The sequence below is a fragment of the Nymphaea colorata genome, chromosome 2, assembly GCF_008831285.2.
Source record: "Nymphaea colorata isolate Beijing-Zhang1983 chromosome 2, ASM883128v2, whole genome shotgun sequence".
NCBI classification, from domain to species: domain Eukaryota; kingdom Viridiplantae; phylum Streptophyta; class Magnoliopsida; order Nymphaeales; family Nymphaeaceae; genus Nymphaea; species Nymphaea colorata.
In genome coordinates, this window is record NC_045139.1 from 641,066 (window position 1) to 660,029 (window position 18,964).

The 18,964-nt window shown below is 37.2% G+C and overlaps 2 protein-coding genes across 2 annotated transcripts; both read left to right on the forward strand.

Annotated features, from left to right (window-relative positions):
- The first annotated feature begins 6,847 nt into the window (after nt 1-6,847).
- LOC116248397 (protein CASPARIAN STRIP INTEGRITY FACTOR 1-like) lies at nt 6,848-8,765 on the forward strand. The gene is made up of 3 exons (XM_031621167.2): nt 6,848-7,174; nt 7,815-7,870; nt 8,189-8,765. Exons 1-3 carry the CDS (start codon nt 7,090-7,092, stop codon nt 8,327-8,329), a joined length of 282 nt encoding a protein of 93 aa, XP_031477027.1. The 5' UTR covers nt 6,848-7,089; the 3' UTR covers nt 8,330-8,765.
- Nucleotides 8,766-12,589: 3,824 nt separating this feature from the next.
- LOC116248601 (uncharacterized) lies at nt 12,590-18,296 on the forward strand. Its single transcript, XM_031621483.2, has 9 exons — nt 12,590-12,951; nt 13,370-13,614; nt 15,812-15,896; nt 16,003-16,188; nt 16,275-16,445; nt 16,549-16,764; nt 17,330-17,501; nt 17,616-17,787; nt 17,875-18,296. Exons 1-9 carry the CDS (start codon nt 12,634-12,636, stop codon nt 18,002-18,004), a joined length of 1,695 nt encoding a protein of 564 aa, XP_031477343.1. The 5' UTR covers nt 12,590-12,633; the 3' UTR covers nt 18,005-18,296.
- The last annotated feature ends 668 nt before the right edge of the window (nt 18,297-18,964 follow it).

The following is an 18,964-nucleotide window of genomic DNA, read 5'->3' on the forward strand; positions in this document are numbered from 1 at the left end:
ACCGAAAGCATCAAAGAAGTTAATGGATTCTCATCGGGAGCTTTGCTGGCATATACAGCGCATGCTCTGCGCAGCATCATACTCTCAGCCTGGTTGTAGTCATCATGAAATTTCTTTCTTTTGGCCCATTGAGCTTTCATGTCAAACCTTAGAGAGAGAGATGCCACCAACTTGTTTCTTTACTGGGTTACAGAATTATTCTGCGCACGTTTGCTTACTGAATTGGGCAGCACCGAGACTGGCACGCCTTTGACTGACAACATCTCACACTCATGAGAGACAGAGGAAGAAGAGAGTCACAGCGTTACTCATGAAGAAGGTACAACAGAAAGAAGGGATCCAATGATCATTGGACCAACAGACAAACCTGCAGAATCAAAGGGAACACAAGTGCTGTCCAACCAAGGCTACTCCTTTCCCTGCCTTTAAAGATATGGTAGTTAGAGAGAGAGAGAGGATGGATATACTGAGAATTTGTTCCTTAAAGGATGGTAGTCAAAGAGAGAAAGAGAGAGCATATCTGACAATTTCTTGACAGAAAAGTGCAGAAGAAGAAGAAGAAGCTTCACATTAAAGAATTCCCAATCTCCCCATTTCACTTTCTGCGGTTACCATTTGTATAGAAAGACAAGCTATGATATGTGGATTCAACAAGGGTGTAAATGTAATCATCAAAAACATGCAGCTTCTGAATGTTCAAAAAAATTCAATTACAGAAGAGATGAACTAGAGATGAGCCAGTGAATCAAAGAGGAAATACCCTTTCTTCCATGAGCATCAGATCGAGTCATATTGCATATTTGAGACAAGTTTTGTTTCTTGGCCAATCTACTTCTAGGATCTACCCCTTTGTTTTCTTCTCTCTAGAACGTTGAACATGACCATGCTGATATTCCATTTCACCTACCAAAGGGGACATTCATGAAACATATGGAATTCAATTTTCTTTTGAAAAGAAACAGGGATGTGATGATGCGTGAAACAGAGCAGGGATGTGAATTCAATTTCTTCTGAAAAAAAAAATGGAGCGAGTTTCCTGGTAGTTCTGCTCAGGATTCTACATAATTGGCACCATGGATCACTCACCTACCCCATAAGAAACAGAGAGAAAGATTAACTAAATTAATCGCTAAAAGGAAAAGAGCCTTGACTAAACGCACACGCGCGCACGCACACATATATATAAAGGCTGGGAGAGATACTTGATCCTAACAGCTATAAGAACTAGTTAATGTTGGACATTTAATAAAGATAGAGAGAGCGATTATGATCAATTTTTTCAGTTGTCCCAACATTAGGTTGACTCCATAGTGCTTGGTCTTTATCATGCTTACTACTCATGTTTCTTATATGACATATTATATAAGTTATACCAACTAATTTGCTAAATGATTTTTAAGGTTTTTTTCTCAAGATGAATGCAAAATCTCCAAAGATGGGGCGTTAAAAATTCAAGAAAATTTAACGATTAAATCAATTTTTACGAGCTGAAAAAATAAATTGTATAATTTCTCATTAAATCTTTTAATCAGACAATTTTGCATAATATTTTACATTCATTCGGTTGTCATATCATTGCGTTTGACGAAAACAAATTAAAAACAATGGAAAAGGGTGGAAAGCCATTAACCAGGCCGATAGAGTGAACGGCTAAGTCTAAGTTGCTTACGTATTCAATCTATGAACCAGTACCTGTGAAATCAGGAAAAAAAAAATCATAAATGGTGCATTTACATTTTATTCAAACTTTTAGGTGGTTTAATGGAATTGTCAGCGAACGTTAAAAAGGAGTATATTTTTTTTTTTCAAAAAGAAAAACAAACGACTTTTTAGATTTTTTTTTTTTTTAAATTCGCGGGCCTGTGCACCTCGGCCTCCATTTGGGTCCACCTTTGCTGTGAAAGAAAGGAAAAAGATGTGCATATGTTTACATAAAAACTGGGAAGAAAAAAATAAAGTAAAAAGGGTTCTGTTCTTCCTGTCGAACAATAAAAGTTGTATGGACTGCCCTAACAGTAACATTCTGTCTCTCTTTTCCAAAAGAAGTGGTCACCCCAAGATTCGGACTTTCATCCCCATCTCTGTCTCTCTCTAACTTATTGTTTATGTTGTATAATGTAAAAGCTCTCCTCCCTTGCCTGGTGGGTTCGGTGCGCCTGGTTGAGTCGGTGGCTGGTGGGTTCGGTGCACCTGGTTGAGTCGGTAGTAGGTAGGCGGCCAGTCACTGTTTCAAATTTTGATAACGTTAGCCCTTGTATATATATTTAGAGTTTACGGCAAGCGACAAAGCCTCTCAAGTTTGTTCCCCCAATTAATGAAATTGAAAGAAGAAAGCTCTCTCTTTCTCTCTACCACTTACTATTCATGTTATTTAATGTAAAGGCCTGATTCAGTCAGTTCCAAATTGCAAGTGCTCTTTGCTAAATCAAGTTGCAGCTGGATTGAATTTAGGGGCATCCACATGAGTTCTGCTTGTTCTTCACTAATCAACTAAAAGTCAGGTGAAAGGAAGACATCCAACTTCCAAGCCATGTGCATTGACAGTCTGCAATAATGACTGCAAAAGAAGCAAAGCCTCTTTCTTATATGAAACCAAAGGGAGGAACATCAATGAAGTCAAACCCATTTTTTGGGACAAGAAATTAAATACAATTCAAAGGCGAGCATGCTTCTTCAGCAAATAAAACAAGTGTCATCTCAAGTGGGGAGCAGGTGGCAAGAGGACATTTGTGAATGATTTCGACTCCATGATGTTGGATTGAGTTTGAAAATCTCAATTTCCACAGTGGAGCTTTCTCATGGTGTTGTCATCAAAAAGCATGGTGGTCAAAGTTTACCTCCTGTTGATGTCTCTGGGCGTGGACACAATAAGCAAATGTTCCTTATTCTCACCGGTGGAGTCAGAAACTTTTACGAAAGGGCACCAACCAAGTGCCCGGTCTCTGGTAAGGGTGAATACGAGCCCGAGTTTAGTCAGCTCGAACTCGGCTCGACTAATGAAACCTCGAGCTCGAGAATAGCTTGATGAAAGTAGCTCAAGCTCGACTCGGCAGTTATGTGTTGAGCTCCAGCTCAACTCGATTAAGGCTCGAAAAACTCGTTTGAATAGAATTGATATTCATCGTTACGTATTGAGCTCGAGCTCGACTTGATTAAGGCTTGATAAACTCGTTTGAATAGAATTGTTATTCATCGTTACGTGTTGAGCTCGAGCTCGACTTGATTACGGTTCGACAAACTCGTAAACTCGTTTGAATATATCGACTTGAGTAAGGGTTGACAAACTTGATGAGGGCTCAAACTCGACTCGGCAGTTAGCTGTTGAGCTCGAACTCAACTCGATTATTTGATGAGCCGACTCATGAACTCAGACTCGACTCGTTAAGCAAAAGATTTGGCTCAAACTGGTTCACGAGTCGGGCTCGAGTGGCTCGGCTCGTTGTTCACCCCTAATCTCTGGCTTAGGCCACCGCATGTGACTGAACCTAGGTCGAGTTGTGTCACAATCAAGGATGCATGGGGCTCCTATACCAATGAATTAACTGCAACTAAAAGAAAAATATAAATTAAGTGTGCTTCCATCAGCCAATTGGTCATAAATATTTATTTTCTTGATCGTGCATGAATGCCAAGAGTTTGATGATTATTCTACCGATCATAAGTGGAAGAACAAAAGAGAATCAAATTAAGCCAAGAGATTTATTTCTGGCACAAAGTCTCATTCAATGCCCCATGTAGATACCTAGCAAGTTGATTAAATGTATGCACAACCAATCCAAAAAATAGTTTTGAAGCTAAACATAAATTTAACATGCAGAGTAATAGTAATCAATTAATGCAACAAAATTGGTAAAACTCTTGAGTAGGGGTGAACACGAGCCCGGGTTCAGTAAGCTCGAGCTTGGCTCGACTAATGAAACCTCGAGCTCGACTCAATTAAGACTCGAGAAACTCATTTGAATAGAATTGATATTCATAGTTACGTGTTGAGCTCGAGCTCGACTCAATTAAGACTCGAGAAACTCGTTTGAATAGAATTGATACTCATCATTATGTGTTGAGCTCGAGTTCGACTCGATTAAGGCTTGACAAACTCGTTTAAATAGAATTGATATTCATCGTTACCTGTTGAGCTCAAACTCAACTCAATTAGGGATCGACAAACTCGTAAACTCGTTTGAATATATCGACTTGATTAAGGGTCGAGATCAACTCAGTAGTTACGTGTTGAGCTCGAACTGAACTCAATTATTTGAACGAGTCGACTCATAAACTCGAGCTTGACTCATTAAGCAAATGACTCGGCTTGAAAGTTGAGCTTGAGTAGCTTAACTTGTTGTTCACCCCTATTCTTGAGATCATCTCCTCTGCCAATAACACCGCAACGAGAAGTTATCTTTAGATTTTGAATTCGCGACATCTGGTCAAGCGTAACAGTATCTGGATGGATTAACTTTCAATATCTTACTTGATATAGGTTGATGAATGTCCACTAAGACACATACAACTTTAACCACAGGATAACCCAGAATATATATAGTTGTCAAGTTGCTATTAAACAATGGCATAATGGGCAAGGGCAGATTGCGCAATGTTGGGCACTAGCTGTTCTTGATGGTGATAGTGCTTAGTTCTGTAGGTCAAAAACAGTAACAACTTCCCAATAATCAAAGTTCTATAACTAGAGCCTCGGCTAGAGATCAGCAATCCTCCTTGTGCAAGATCATAAGATCTTAGCTCATTCATCACCCTAACATCAAATACGGGCCGTCAATCTTGTAGATCGACGGCCAACAATGGTGGGTTTACCAACATCTGTTCTCAAGGCACCATTCACCATTTGATGCAATTGTTAAATAGAAAGCACCCACTTTGAGAAAGTCGCCATGTTTAAAAAACCAAAGTGGTACCTCTTTATTCCCCACTATTGTCTTATAATGGGCAGCTGGTGCCATGTCCTTGTCCTCAACATTAATTCCAAGCATTAGTCATCCATAAAAGTCATTTTGCATCAGATAAACAATGGGAACAAGTGTCCCAATGTGCTCTCATCAACCTTATATTCCTTGGTTCACTATTATGTGCACTAGCATTGCATAATATTTTAGGGAACAACAGTGCTCTTTTCATCAAAAGACTACTTATGTGCTCTTTCCCTTTGGCAACTTGTGTTGAAAGGGACACTGCAACCTGTAGAAAGGACCCAAAGGGCTAAATAATATGTGGCCTATGCCATAGACTTAATAATAATGCAAGAGTACACGACACCAACATGATTTTTAGGGAAGAGGATGACATAATGCTCTGTTTAGGATGATGAAGAAGATGCACACATTAGGTTCATTTATTCAAATTGAATTCAAAGTTTTGAGAAGGCAAGATACGAAATGATACGTGAGATATTTTGACTGAATTTGGCATTCAATTACTTAAATAGACCGTCTTCGGGCTTCTAGCTGTATATTAAATGAGTCAAATTAATGCGTGAGATATGTGAATTCCTATGTATAAAACGAGTTTGGAGTACACTTTTCTTGACAAAATCTTTAGAGATTTTCCATAGTAATTTCAAATTATTTGTAAAATTTTAAGATTGTTATTAAATATTTTAAATATTTAGTATGAATTTTTAAATAAATATTTAACAAATCGCCCAATAGTGGCTATATGAGTCCATAATGCTGGAAATGTCATTCACATTGATACTGACTACACTGATTTGCCGTGCAATTCATAAAGTTTTGGATGGTAAATGTCTATGTCAATTGATCCCAACGTGCGGAGACCGGATGGCATGTTCAGGATAATTCAACAATATTTACTTATAACTGGGAAAATAAATGAAACGGAAAAACAGTTAATTAAACAAATCACGACAAATTAATATATCTCTTAGGATCAAATATTGCTGAAAATACAACCATGGCTACAGGATCTCCAGTCACTTTAAACTTGAGATGAATTTCTCCAAAATCTAAAATCGATGGACTTTGATATCAGTAAACAGTAATCCTGCGGTTTAACTTAGTACCAATTAAATTTTTACCTTTTATCATCGAATTCGACCGTTTTTCATTGTATTTAGATTATTTAAACTCGAATTGCTCATCCCCGCTTCCAATGTCTACCATGATATTGGACAATGAATGTTCATCGTTGTTGCCAATGGTGTTTTTCCAATATAAATATATATATTTATTTATTTATTTCCGGGAGAAAAGAGAATGTTCTTCACAGTTGAATTTAGGTTCATCAACAGCCAATCCCAGACTTAAAAAATAAATAAAATAAGAAGAATGGCGTAATGCCATCCTCAGAGTTATTCCTGTTTCGTGGTCAAATGACAAGATTTATAGCTACCGTCATCATTTTTATTATTGTTATTTTTCTATGGGTAGTACCGCTAGTAATAATAATTTAGATGACGTTCATATTTAGTATATCAATATTTCTCAACGGATTTATTGGCACATAGATGAATCCCATAACTCCAGTTCTCGGCTTGAGGGTTGACAATCTCCAGGAAGTGGAGTGCAAGGAAGCTCTTGTTTGATGGTTTGGTAGATTCAGAGGGAGTGAAGCAAAAGAAAAGAAAAGAAAAAAAACTCCATCATGAATCACACACATATATATTGTTTCAACGCAAAACAAAAAAATATTTTATATTAAAGTGTGCTTCTCGAAAAGAAAAAAAATTCTGGAAAAAGTTTAATTTTGATTTATTTATCAAGAAAGAGAAGGAATCTGTTTTTCGGGATATTAATTTGTTGACATATTTGAAAAACTGATAACGTGCGAGTCTAGTCATCAAAAGCAAAGCACGCTCGGCCTTGCCTTTTAATAGAAAACGAACGCAGAGGGAAAATGGAAGCCCATCTTCGCGTTTTCAACTTCAATGAAGTCGTTATCACAAATTATTTTTAAAGGGAAGAAGGTGGTGAGCCTAACATGTAGGGAGATTTCGATCGGGGATGAGATCGGATCGAAAATTGAAGCATTTATATGAGAAAGCAACCGCGGTTTCTGTCTCTGATTTTTTAAAGGCGAGTGTTATTCTGTTGCCGCTTCGAAGTGATCGAGTAACAACCGATGACGGGATCCATGGCTCTCAGGGGAGTGATCACCTTGATTTTCTTCGTTCTCGTCTCCTCATCGTTCCTTCTTCCTTATGCAGGTGAGTTTCTGAAGCTTGTTTATTGCATTCACATATTCATTTCCAGAAAGATTCTCAACGCTAGAATACAACACAGATGACAGAATCAAGTTGGCATCATGTAAGATGCGACCAAGTTCCTGAAATTCAAAGATTTTTTGATAAGTCCTGCAGAATTTTTGAACTTTTCTGTTGGAAGCTTGATCGAAGTTTTTGAAAATTTTGTGTTTCTACGTGATGCCGGTTCCATATCTAGTTAATACCAAACGATGGCCATCCTCGTTTGCGTGCTACGAACAAAAATTCGTGGGGCTTCCGATTAATTTTACAGGAATGTGCTATTTCTGCAGATAAATTTCGTATTCGGCAATTGAGTTTAAGATGGGTCTCCATGCTTTCTGCTAATCGTAGTTCTTGATTCTGTTGCTGCATGTTTAAGTTCTTGATTTCCAACTCAAACTGTTACTGCACGTTCCTCCTGAATTTCTGCGTAGCTGTTTCCTGCCTATGTATGCTGTTACTGTTCCACCATGAGCTCCACAGAAAATATTGAAATATTTACGTTTCATCTTATATACATGAGATCTTCTGTAGCCTGAAGCTTGTTACGGTATAAAAATATAAAGATTAAAGAGTGACAATTTCCATTGTTCTCTTGCAGGTGGACGTCCAATATTCATAACTGAGCTGGCCGCAGAGATTACAGAAGTGGAGGAGGTATCTATCTCTTGAGAATATTCATAGGCACATATTCTCATCTACGTTAAAGATAGATAGATGAGGATTGTCTGCTTTCTCTTCAAAAATTAAACTGCCCGAATTGTTTCACTGCAACTTCGATCTAGAGGGAGAGAGACAGAGAGATTGAAGAAATATTTGCTGTTTGGTTGATGATTTTTCTACATATGAAATTGAATTATAACTACACAAAACTGATGAATCTCTTCGGTTTTCGCTTCAATTTTTCAAATTTACTTTGCCTTCCCATGCCAATGCTCCTGCTGAACTAACAAGAAGTACTTAAACTTGTGTCAGGAAGCATTATCTGCGGGATCCCAACATGATGGAAGCGACGGGATCCACCAAAGAATGCTGAGAGTAAAAACAAACGACTATGGCAGTTATGATCCTTCACCAACGTTTGTGAGGCCTCCCTTCAAGCTCATACCAAACTGATAATGGAGGTCGTAGCTAGACTCCGGCCATGATCATCAAAGTTGGTAGAAATATTATGCAGGTGCTTGAGCACATATATACATATATAAAGATATATATAAGCATACATATATATATCAGCTTATGTGGATAGTCGAGGGCTTATGTGGACATAGTTTGCTATTGAATAAATGTATCTTCCACCCTATGAATGTTACATAAATCCAGCGAAAGAAGCATGTACAAGGACATACATCCTGCATATACATGCATATGTTATGTTAGAGAAAGAAATAGAGAGAGAGAAAGCTGGGCAGCCGCATGCGAAGCAAGCACAAGCTCTGTTTGAAGTAGCCTGGACCTGCTTTAACGGGCATATAAAAGCAAAAGGTAGGCATGCGAAGAATCTATGTAATTTCCCACCTGTTAAAGAGCATCTTCATCCGCTTTCTGGACATCACATTCTCTCTCTCTCTCTCTCTCCACACACACACACATATATATATATATTCAAGCAGAGAAGAAAAGAGGTAACTATCTTCTAGACTTCATGAGGATTATATGGGCTGCCAAGCAGCCAATGTTAAGGTGATCAGATGGTGGAAATGAAGTTGTAAATATAAAAGTAAAACAATTTTTTTAGGAGTATGAAATACCCAAAAAATGAGGAAAGATAGACAAAGAAATAGAAAAAAAATGACTTTCCTTCAATGAAATCTCATATCTCATTAGAGAAGAATCATAAGACTCTTGAAATTAATAGTTTGACTTCTCTCTTTTTGCACTTTAATCTCTGCCATCTAATTTCTTTAAAATCAACAACCCAGATAATAATCCCTATCAATATCTGATATATATATATATATATATATAGATAGAGAGAGAGAGAGAGAGAAGAAGAAGAAGAAATTGGTTGGTACCTGACTCTTAGGTGCAAAACTTATAAAATATAATCTTGGTTGTTGATCTTTAAAAGATGAAAAGTTAAGAGAAAATTAAAGAGAGAAAAAAACGATAAGATATTTTAGTCATCTAGCATTTATTAACAAATTTTTCTCTATGATTTCCTCTTAGTCTTTTATCTTGAAAAAATCAATGGCCAAAGTCATTCTTTACGGTCATGCACCTCAAGGTCAAGTACCTACCAATTTATATGTATGTATATATATATATGAGAGAGAGAGAAGGAGGGGGAAAGGTGTGACTAATTATGATCTTTAATTAGATGATGCTTAAACCAAATTCTTGACTTGGTATTGGTGGCAAAACCTATTTTTCAAACCAAAACTGGGTTTTGTGTTTTTCTTGAATGACCTAAAGACCAGTTCTAGAAAAGTGGAAGAAGGCGAGACTTTACATCTCCCATGAGCTTCTCTCTAACAACCTAACTACGTTTTCAAATTAAATTCCAGAAAATAAGTAACAAACTTAGGTGTTCCTTACCAAGAGTATTAGGCAGTGTCTTGTGTCAGTCAAATTAATATTGGACCCCAAGATATGTCATCATCTTTTTCGAAGTACTTTAATTCCCTTCGCAAATGCACTCCATCTATTGGCCTTTTCCCCTTTCTTAGGGGGTTTAGACTGTGCCATCTCAACTACACCACTCGACTCAATGGCTTGGAGAACTGTCATTCATATGTCATACATAGAGTCATTGACATATAACTTTGCATGTTAACAAGGGAAAATAAAGTTACCCAGCTAGTGCATCATCATACGTAAGAGTTGTGAGGATTTGATTTTGCGTATACATGAATACAAATATGCAAAACATATACATAGAGAGACAAAATATTAAGTATCTGACCCTTAGGAGCAAGACTTGTAGAATCAGGTTGGCTGTCCATCTTTTAAAGATGAAAGGCTGATAGAAAATCAAGGAAAATTTTGTTAATTAACATTAGATGACTAAAATATTATTTATCCTTTTTTTTTTCCTTGATTTTATCTCAGTCTTCCATCTTAAAAAGATTGCCAACATGACTCTTTATAGGGCTTGCAGTTATATATATATCTATGTGCGTGTGTGTATGTATATATATTATTTTCACTTATATTCCTCTTTGCCTGCCTAACAGTTTTATATCTTGATCCTTGCTTCCCCTACCTCGTTTTGTTTTCTATGTTGCTTCTTGTATTTATCTTCTTCCCTTCTAATTATTTATTAAGGCTTTGACATCCCCTTAATTTTGATTAGAAAAATGAAATCCCCCTAATATTGGGAAAAGGGTTAAAGTTAATTTTATGCATTTTGATATGAAATGATTTCACATGGTGACTGAAACAAACAACATCGAGGCAATTGTTGCTTTAAATGAGGACAAGACTTCAATACCCGGGCCAAGTTTGAAGTTTTTTTTCTCTCAATTACTCCAATATTAAAGAAGGGGAAGGAATTTTTTTTTATATAATAATTAAAACAAGGTTTTGATATCGAAGTTCACAACATGTAAGATCAAAGCCAAACAAAGAGAATGTTACATGCTGCATACTGTGATTCAGAAATTTTGTCTCATCCCCAGAATTAATAAGATTGTTTATTCCTCCTTTTCATAAGGTTAGTCAATTAACGAATACAAACATGACATGATGGGGTAATATGTTCAAAGCCAACTGAAGGGTAGGTGAAGGAATAAAAGACAGTGACATGTTTGATTAAAATAGATATCATACCTAAGCTAGAAAGATAGTTAATGAGCAATTGCCAACCGGAATCAAATTCTTTTTTATAATCTACATAGATTGTATTCTGCTGCATGTCAACGGATCAGATTTGGATCAAGCGATTATGACCAAAGTACTTCAAAAAAGTCGAACCGGATTTGGATTTATGAAATCACCACATCCGATTAGATTCAGATTCAGTTTTAAATAAAATATCCAACCAGATTTGGGTTTCAATGTGAGTTCGATGTCAAATAAATAGCTTATATCCAATATCCATACTTCTAAAAGTTGAATCTTAACATATCATGGTGCAATTCAGATTTGGGTATGTACCCAAAAGTTGGATTCAAGATTCAGATGTGAAAGTAAGAGTTAGAAAAGTTTTAAAATCGGATTTAGATATAGTATAAACCTTTTTTTTTTTTTTGAATTTGTATTGGTGTCCTTTTTCTGAATCTAAATATGGTATGATAAAGTGTATATCCAATTTGAATCCAATCTTCTGATGTCTCTAGCCTAACTTATCCTATGGATTCTGGATATTTTGTTTACGATATTTTGGAGAATTGATCTCATCCTACATAGAATCCTTCTCATCCCAGATGTAAAATCCAACCTTATGCAAACATTTCTAATGCAAAGTGTTACAAGGAACAAATTTAACATTAAATCTGATTCTTTAATTTGGAAACAATAGTTCTTTGAGATTCAGGAGAAAGAAAAAGACTTCCGTTTTCACTGGAATGGTGAGAACTCTTCCTGCTCCCCTGATAATGTAGATATAGGCCTGCCTAATTCTAACTTGCGACCGGATAGTGTACATAGTGAATCTATATATTTCCAAATTTAAGCCTGCACGAACTGGAGGTTAAGTATATAAAACAAAGGTTTAAATGATATAATTCACTTACACATATATTAGAATATGAGCATATTTAAATGTGAGCACTTGTATATAATAATCTCAACTATCTTACTGATATACAATAATCTATATATTACTTTTATGAGTTATTGTGAGTTGGTAATTCCTTTTGACTAAGCATTATTCGTAACTATAGATTTTACATGATCTAAAAGTTTAACTAACACTTAAAAATTTGGCGTGTATATATATATATATATATATAGATATGTCAGATTTGGCTTTCCAAATGATACAATCAGATCTGCAACCAGTTTTCATTTCGGATTTGGGCTCCGAACTGCACAGATTAAGATCCTATTTTCTTGCCAGGAGCCAATCGAATGGGTTTGAACTTGATCCAGTAATGGGATAAATTTGATCCGGTTATTAACTTCATATGAATGTGCCATATGAAATTTGCCTTTGATTTCCTAGATATAGAAAACATTGTATGTGGAAGAATACCACGTTTGGAGATTTTATTCTACCTTCTCGTGTTTGTTATAATTGGCAGAGCATGTTTCTCTTTTCCAATGTCCAGGATTTCTTCTCATTTTCCAACTCCTAGATATTCCCCGAATCCCAATTTCAGGATATAAATTATCTAGTTCCAGTTATATAAGCTGGATCCAGATCAGAAAGGGTTGGATCTTGGACCCGTTTGTATGTCCCGGAACCGCCTTAAGCACGAAAAGAAGGCCACCGTGTTCCAGAACCCTCACTGCCTCTGTGTTTGAGAGAGAGAGAGATGAAGACGACGAGGGGAGAAGAAGTAGTGGATGGTGATCTTCCAGAAACCAAAAAGCGGAAGTTGGTTCATGAGAATGACGAAAATGGTGAAGATGTTAATGCTGTAAGCAACTCTCTTCTCCCACTTGCTTCTTACCTCGACGACGACGACGATGAAGACGACGAACAAGAAGACCGGGGAGGAAGAAGAGAGGAGGACGGAGAGGAAGAAGAGGATGAGGAAGATTTATACGAGGATGGCTCCAATCGCGGCTATCGGCTTCGGCAGATTGAGGTCCGCCGAGATTGCCCTTACCTCGATACCGTCAATCGCCAGGTTACTCGAGTCTTCACTTTCTTTCCAGTCCCTCGTTTTTTGCTTCTTCGGCTTATCCATGCATTTAGTCTACTGGAAATTTGGTAGAAAGAATACCAATTGGTTCTTTATGGTGATGGTGATTTCTTTCTTTGAAATTTAATCGATCTTCGTGCAATCTTTTGGTATGATTTACACTCAGGAGCAGTTTTATTGATCAATTTGTGGCTATGTCGGCACTACTCTACTTTGTTTACATCCCTGGTGACCACCCATAAGGTGGGGAGTTGCTGGTTTAGTGATTTGGACAGAATGATATTCATGGAATACTTGTAAATTGGAGATACACTGTATAAAAATGCTCATTTTGGGTGTTAATTCATTTGAAGTCGAATAAGAAAACGTTGTCTAATTCCCGCTCTAATTTTTTGTTTTTCAGGTGTTAGATTTTGATTTTGAGAAGTTTTGCTCAGTTTCTTTGTCGAACTTGAACGTTTACGCGTGTTTGGTTTGTGGGAAGTATTACCAAGGAAGAGGGCGGAATTCGCATGCTTATACTCATAGCCTTGAAGCAGGTCACCATGTTTATATAAATTTGAGAACAGAGAGAGTGTATTGTCTTCCAGACGGCTATGAAGTCAATGATCCGTCATTGGATGACATTCGCCATGTCCTTAACCCAAGGTAAAGCATCACTTTGACTCAAATTTGTCTTCTGTTTATATCAGTCTCCGTCTTCTTTCTTCCTACGGTCCTACCTGAGATGACGTTAGATGAATCGTCCACTTATCAATAGTTTTGCCATTCAGTCTTCTCATGATTGTAGCTTTCAAATGATTTATTAGTGAAGTAATGTAAATGGATGTGGTCACTTTGCGTTGGTTGGTGGAACGTACTATAACCCATGGATTAATAGAGATTCGGGTCATTGGGCATAATTTTGATTCTCTACAGCCTTCTTCAGAGAACATTTCTGATCTCTTTAGCACATGGAGGGTGCTGCCAGACGAGAGAGCTCGTCTCACTTTCCTCCATATTCATGCCTGCAGGATTTGTTCCAAGTCACTTTTATGAGTTCCTCCCAAACTTATATCGATGGCAAGTGCGCAAGGTTGATATGCACATGTGCACATAATGTCGATGACTTCAGCATTAACATCATAATGAGCAGAGTGCATATGTATATTTGCAAATCAGACACATGATTTGTTCATGTTTGGCAATGATCCATCAGGTGTTGTATGCATATCTGAATCATGTCAAAACTGTCCATATTTTAGGGCATTGTTGGGAGCAGGATTGAGATGGAGATAGGAATGAAATGAAAGATGGAGATAGTTGTGGTTATGTCAACAATATCATATTAAGGAAGTAGTTGAACATGGTTCCTTTGCTTTCATCTCCACTCTCATCTATGTTCACTCCCAAACTATGAACTCAAAACTCAAACGCCTGGAAAATGAATGTGGTGGATGAAAAGCTCTCTAAATTTCCTTCAAATTCTTGTCTCACCTTTCATTTCTAGCTCATATGCAAAATGTGAATTTTTTTCTGGCCTGTCTGATGGATAGAGGTTAAGCGATCACCCAATTGCATATATGCCATGGTTCCAGAATATTATCTTTAGAGCCATTTCTTTATGAAATTGAGCAATTGATTTATTGGATAAGCACATGACAATGTCCACATGTTCTCACTTAAGCTTGGAATTCCAGTTTTTTTTTTCCCCTCTGATAGACAGTGTTGAGGAGCACACCACTGGACAAGCATAACTATTGCCAAGCATTAGATTATGGATGAGTTGGATTTATATCAGTCACATCTTTCAAATATATGTACACCATGCAATCAACAAACATGATGTAGATTGTAGAATGAGCAGCCAAAGGATAAGTTCAAAATAAATAATATTGGATTATGTGATGTTGCTTTGGTCTAATTATTCGTGTTGGCACTTATTCCATTATTGAAGTTGGTCCATATTATGTAATTAAAAACATAGTCAGTTGTTAAATTGCCATCCTGATCTATTTGGCGTGATAAGTTTTCTTTTCAACATAACAAATACCACATGTTCCTACACAGCATATTGAAAAAAGGAGCTGCTCAAGAGGAAGGTGCGCTGTTTGACATCTGGAACTAATTTCTGCAACTATTTAGCCTGTAAGGATAGCTTAAAAGAAAGAGAATGTTTCCTAGGGTTGCTTTCACCGGTTGGACGTTGTTATGAATTTTGGCATTTCTTTAGGAGTTTGGAGAAAAAATGTCTTAAGTCCACTGAATTTTCCTTGCAAGTTGGATCAAGGCTGGTTTCTTATTTTGAATGTTTTTTTTAGGTTGATATATGACTTCTATGAAGCAACTCCTATTTTTTCACTTTAAGGATCTCTTTAAGTCAATTTCCAATCAGAATAAGCATATGGATCCAATTGTTAGGATTATTTTCTAATACCCCAATACTTATAATAACAAATTAGTAGTGAAAGAAATTATTCCTTTTTTTTTTATGTGGATGAGAAGACCAACTACCATCGTTTTGTCATCTGACTGGGCAAATAACTGATTGAAATCCATAGCATCTTTCACCAGGTGATTAAAACTCCATGCACTCCCTTTCAGTGGAGGGTATATCAAGGGTTTTAGTAACAGGAGGTCTGCCAAAATTATCACATTGGTATGCCTGGACACATGGACATACCCATTGTGATAAGTGTTCAGTATAATTTCCACATAAGGGGAATACAAAATCGAGTAATCGCCTGCCAATTTCAGGCTGATTGTTGGAATGCTTTCCTGGATGTGCATACTGCATTGACACAAACAAAATGAGGATAAAGTTGAAGTGTTACTGTTACTTAGCTGATGTTATTTGCCAGTACAGGTTTGCCCCTGAACAGGTTGAACAAATAGACAAAAATAAGCTGTGGTCACGAGCGCTTGATGGTTCTGATTATCTTCCTGGAATGGTGAGTTCTGTTTCCATCCGCCTTTTGCTTTAAAAATGTAAAATTTTGCAGGTTGTAGCTTTTGTCTTAAGCTTCTTATGGGGTGCTATTGTTTTCCTTACTCCAGGTGGGTCTCAACAACATAAAGGAAACTGATTTCGTTAATGTCACTATTCAGTCTCTGATGCGTGTTACACCTTTAAGGAACTTCTTTCTAATTCGTGAGAATTATGAACGTTGCAAATCACCACTTGTTCACCGTTTTGGTGAACTAACACGCAAAATCTGGCATCCCAAAAATTTTAAGGGACAGGTCTGTGGGTCATCATTCCATAGAGTACTAGCTTTTCTATATAAAACCTGAGTTTGCCTTTACTTAAATTTTGAATGTCTCCGCAGGTTAGCCCTCACGAGTTCTTGCAGGCAGTTATGAAAGCTAGTAAAAAACGATTTCGAATAGGTGTCCAGTCTGATCCAGTGGAGTTCATGTCTTGGCTACTTAATACACTGCATAAAGATCTGGGCGGCTCAAAAAAACCTAACAGTAGCATTATATATAAGTGTTTTCAGGTAAGCTGCCAGCATTTCTCAGAAATTCTTTTTCATTGAAGTACTTGTATTTATTTTTATGCTTCTTTTTTGTTCTTTCATCTGAGCCAGTCATTTGCAACAGGGGGAGCTGGAAGTTGTGAAAGAAATTCACAAAAAACTATCTTCTGAGAAAAGGGAAAACTCAGAGCAGCAAAATGATGACGCCACCATGGAGGATGAATTAGAAAATGGCCATGTTGTTGTGGAAAAGAGCAAAATGCCCTTCTTGATGCTTGGACTTGATTTGCCTCCCCCTCCTTTATTTAAGGACGTGATGGAAAAGAATATAATCCCACAGGTTTGGAAGCATATGCGTTTGATGTATTTCAATTACATAGCCTTGGAGGAAGGGAGGATCTCGTACTTGCATGCATGCATGTTTGGGAGACCGTCAAGAATTATATGGTTTGGATTTTTTATATTTAACAAGCATGTGCATTTGGGTTTTGGCAAACCTCCAAGGAATATCTGCTTGAATCATTTCATACTTTACATGATTTTGCATTTAGAAAACCCTCAAGTGGTGTCTTGTAGTTTCCTCCTGTCTGGTTAGCATGATTTGTTCTTCCAACTTTGTGGCAGGGGGAGAGTGGGAGTACGTCTGTGTGTCTCATTCTTAACATGCATGTTCATTTGGAAAACCTTTAAAAGGCACCTGGTGGATCCCTTTTCTTACTAGGATGATTAGTTCCTGAATATTCTAACTTCTTGGCCAAGAAGTTTGTTTAAGTTACACTTTGCATACACTGGATGACTTATATCACATTGCACCATAGCACTCAGCTAGTGCTTAATCTTCAGCAATATTTGAATTTTTGTTCCTCGCATACAGGAGACATTAATTAAGATCATGTGTTTTTCAGGTTCCTCTGTTTAGCATACTGAAGAAATTTGATGGAGAATCTGTTACTGAAGTAGTGCGGCCATGCATAGCAAGAATGCGGTACCGTGTCATAAAGCTGCCTCAATATCTAATTTTGCATATGCGCCGCTTCACAAACAATAATTTCTTCATTGAAAAGAATCCAACCCTTGGTTAGTGTTCCCTTCATGCATTTAATGGATGCATCACGTGTTCAACTTGGTTACAGTTGTTTTTCTCTGCTTGAAAGTTTTACGAAATTACAAAGTTGTGTTGTTGCATGACAGTTAACTTCCCTGTGAAGAACCTTGAATTGAAAGACTACATTCCCCTACCCTCTCCTAAAGACAACAAGAAGTTGCGATCAAAATATGATCTCATTGCGAACATCGTTCACGATGGCAAGCCAGGGGCAGGATTCTATAGAGTATTTGTTCAAAGAAAATCCGAAGAACTATGGTGTGAATCATTTTCTTTGGATTTGGAAAACTTTTTATTTTTTAAGCAAAAAGACAACTGTTGATTCAAATATTTTATTGTTTTCAGGTATGAAATGCAAGATCTTCATGTAGCTGAAACTCTTCCACAGATGGTGGCACTATCTGAGGCATACATGCAGATCTACGAGCAACAGCAGCCACTGGAGCAGCAGAATGGACCGCAGCATCAGTATTGAAGCTGGGATTGCAGATTTTTGTGGTGTGCTCTGACATCGATGGGCTGTTGCTCCAGAGCAATTGAATGGTCCTGAGAGAAAATCGACGGTGATGTGATTGCAAGGAAGGGATTTGTATCGGCTTATGTTGTTGCATCCTCTTTCACTACTGCTTGTCATGACGTCGGAGTCAAAATTTCTTGTGCTACTCGAGATAGGTCCTGGCTCTTGTATTTGGGGTTTCTAAATTGGAGGTGCCAGTGTAATTCAAATTTTGAACCCATTCAATGGAAATTAATGGATTATATGCTGAGCCTTTGATGTGACAGTGACCAAGTTTCTTTATAGTCAATCACGGAATTAATTCATCCACATATCTTCTAATAGAGCTGATACTTATCAGTATCGCATATCTCGGATTCTTCGCAGAATATGCGTTTACGTGTCACTATTATTGCTATTGTTTTCAGGACATTCGGCAGTACTCTCTGTTGAAAAAGAAATAAAATGGTACAGAAAGCAACATCTACCGCACATGAGGGAAACTCTCAACGAATCAGTCTCAAGACTAATCGTTACAAAGAATCAGTTTCGGGAGTAATCGGTACACAAGTAAGCATGGTAACTCAGGGGAAGTATGTGGTTTTTCAGAGTAAGCTGTCTGGGATATGGTGCCGACTTGGAATAGAGATCAGAATGTACTGGTGAACATGATGGATAAAAGTTATCTGCATTCTCATGCATGTTATTGAAATAAGTAGATACAACCCTATCTTAATTTTCTTCTCCAAACCCAAGCTTCCCTACATGTCAACTGAATATGACCTTGGACTTACTAAATTCCCGTCTCTCTTCATTTCCCTATTTCAGATTTGGCTCCTAAGTTGGTATGGATCCTAAATGCTATTTATATACATTATTCATGTTCTGTACTTTTATCATCTACATGTGCATTATAGACCTTATATGATGTTTATAGAC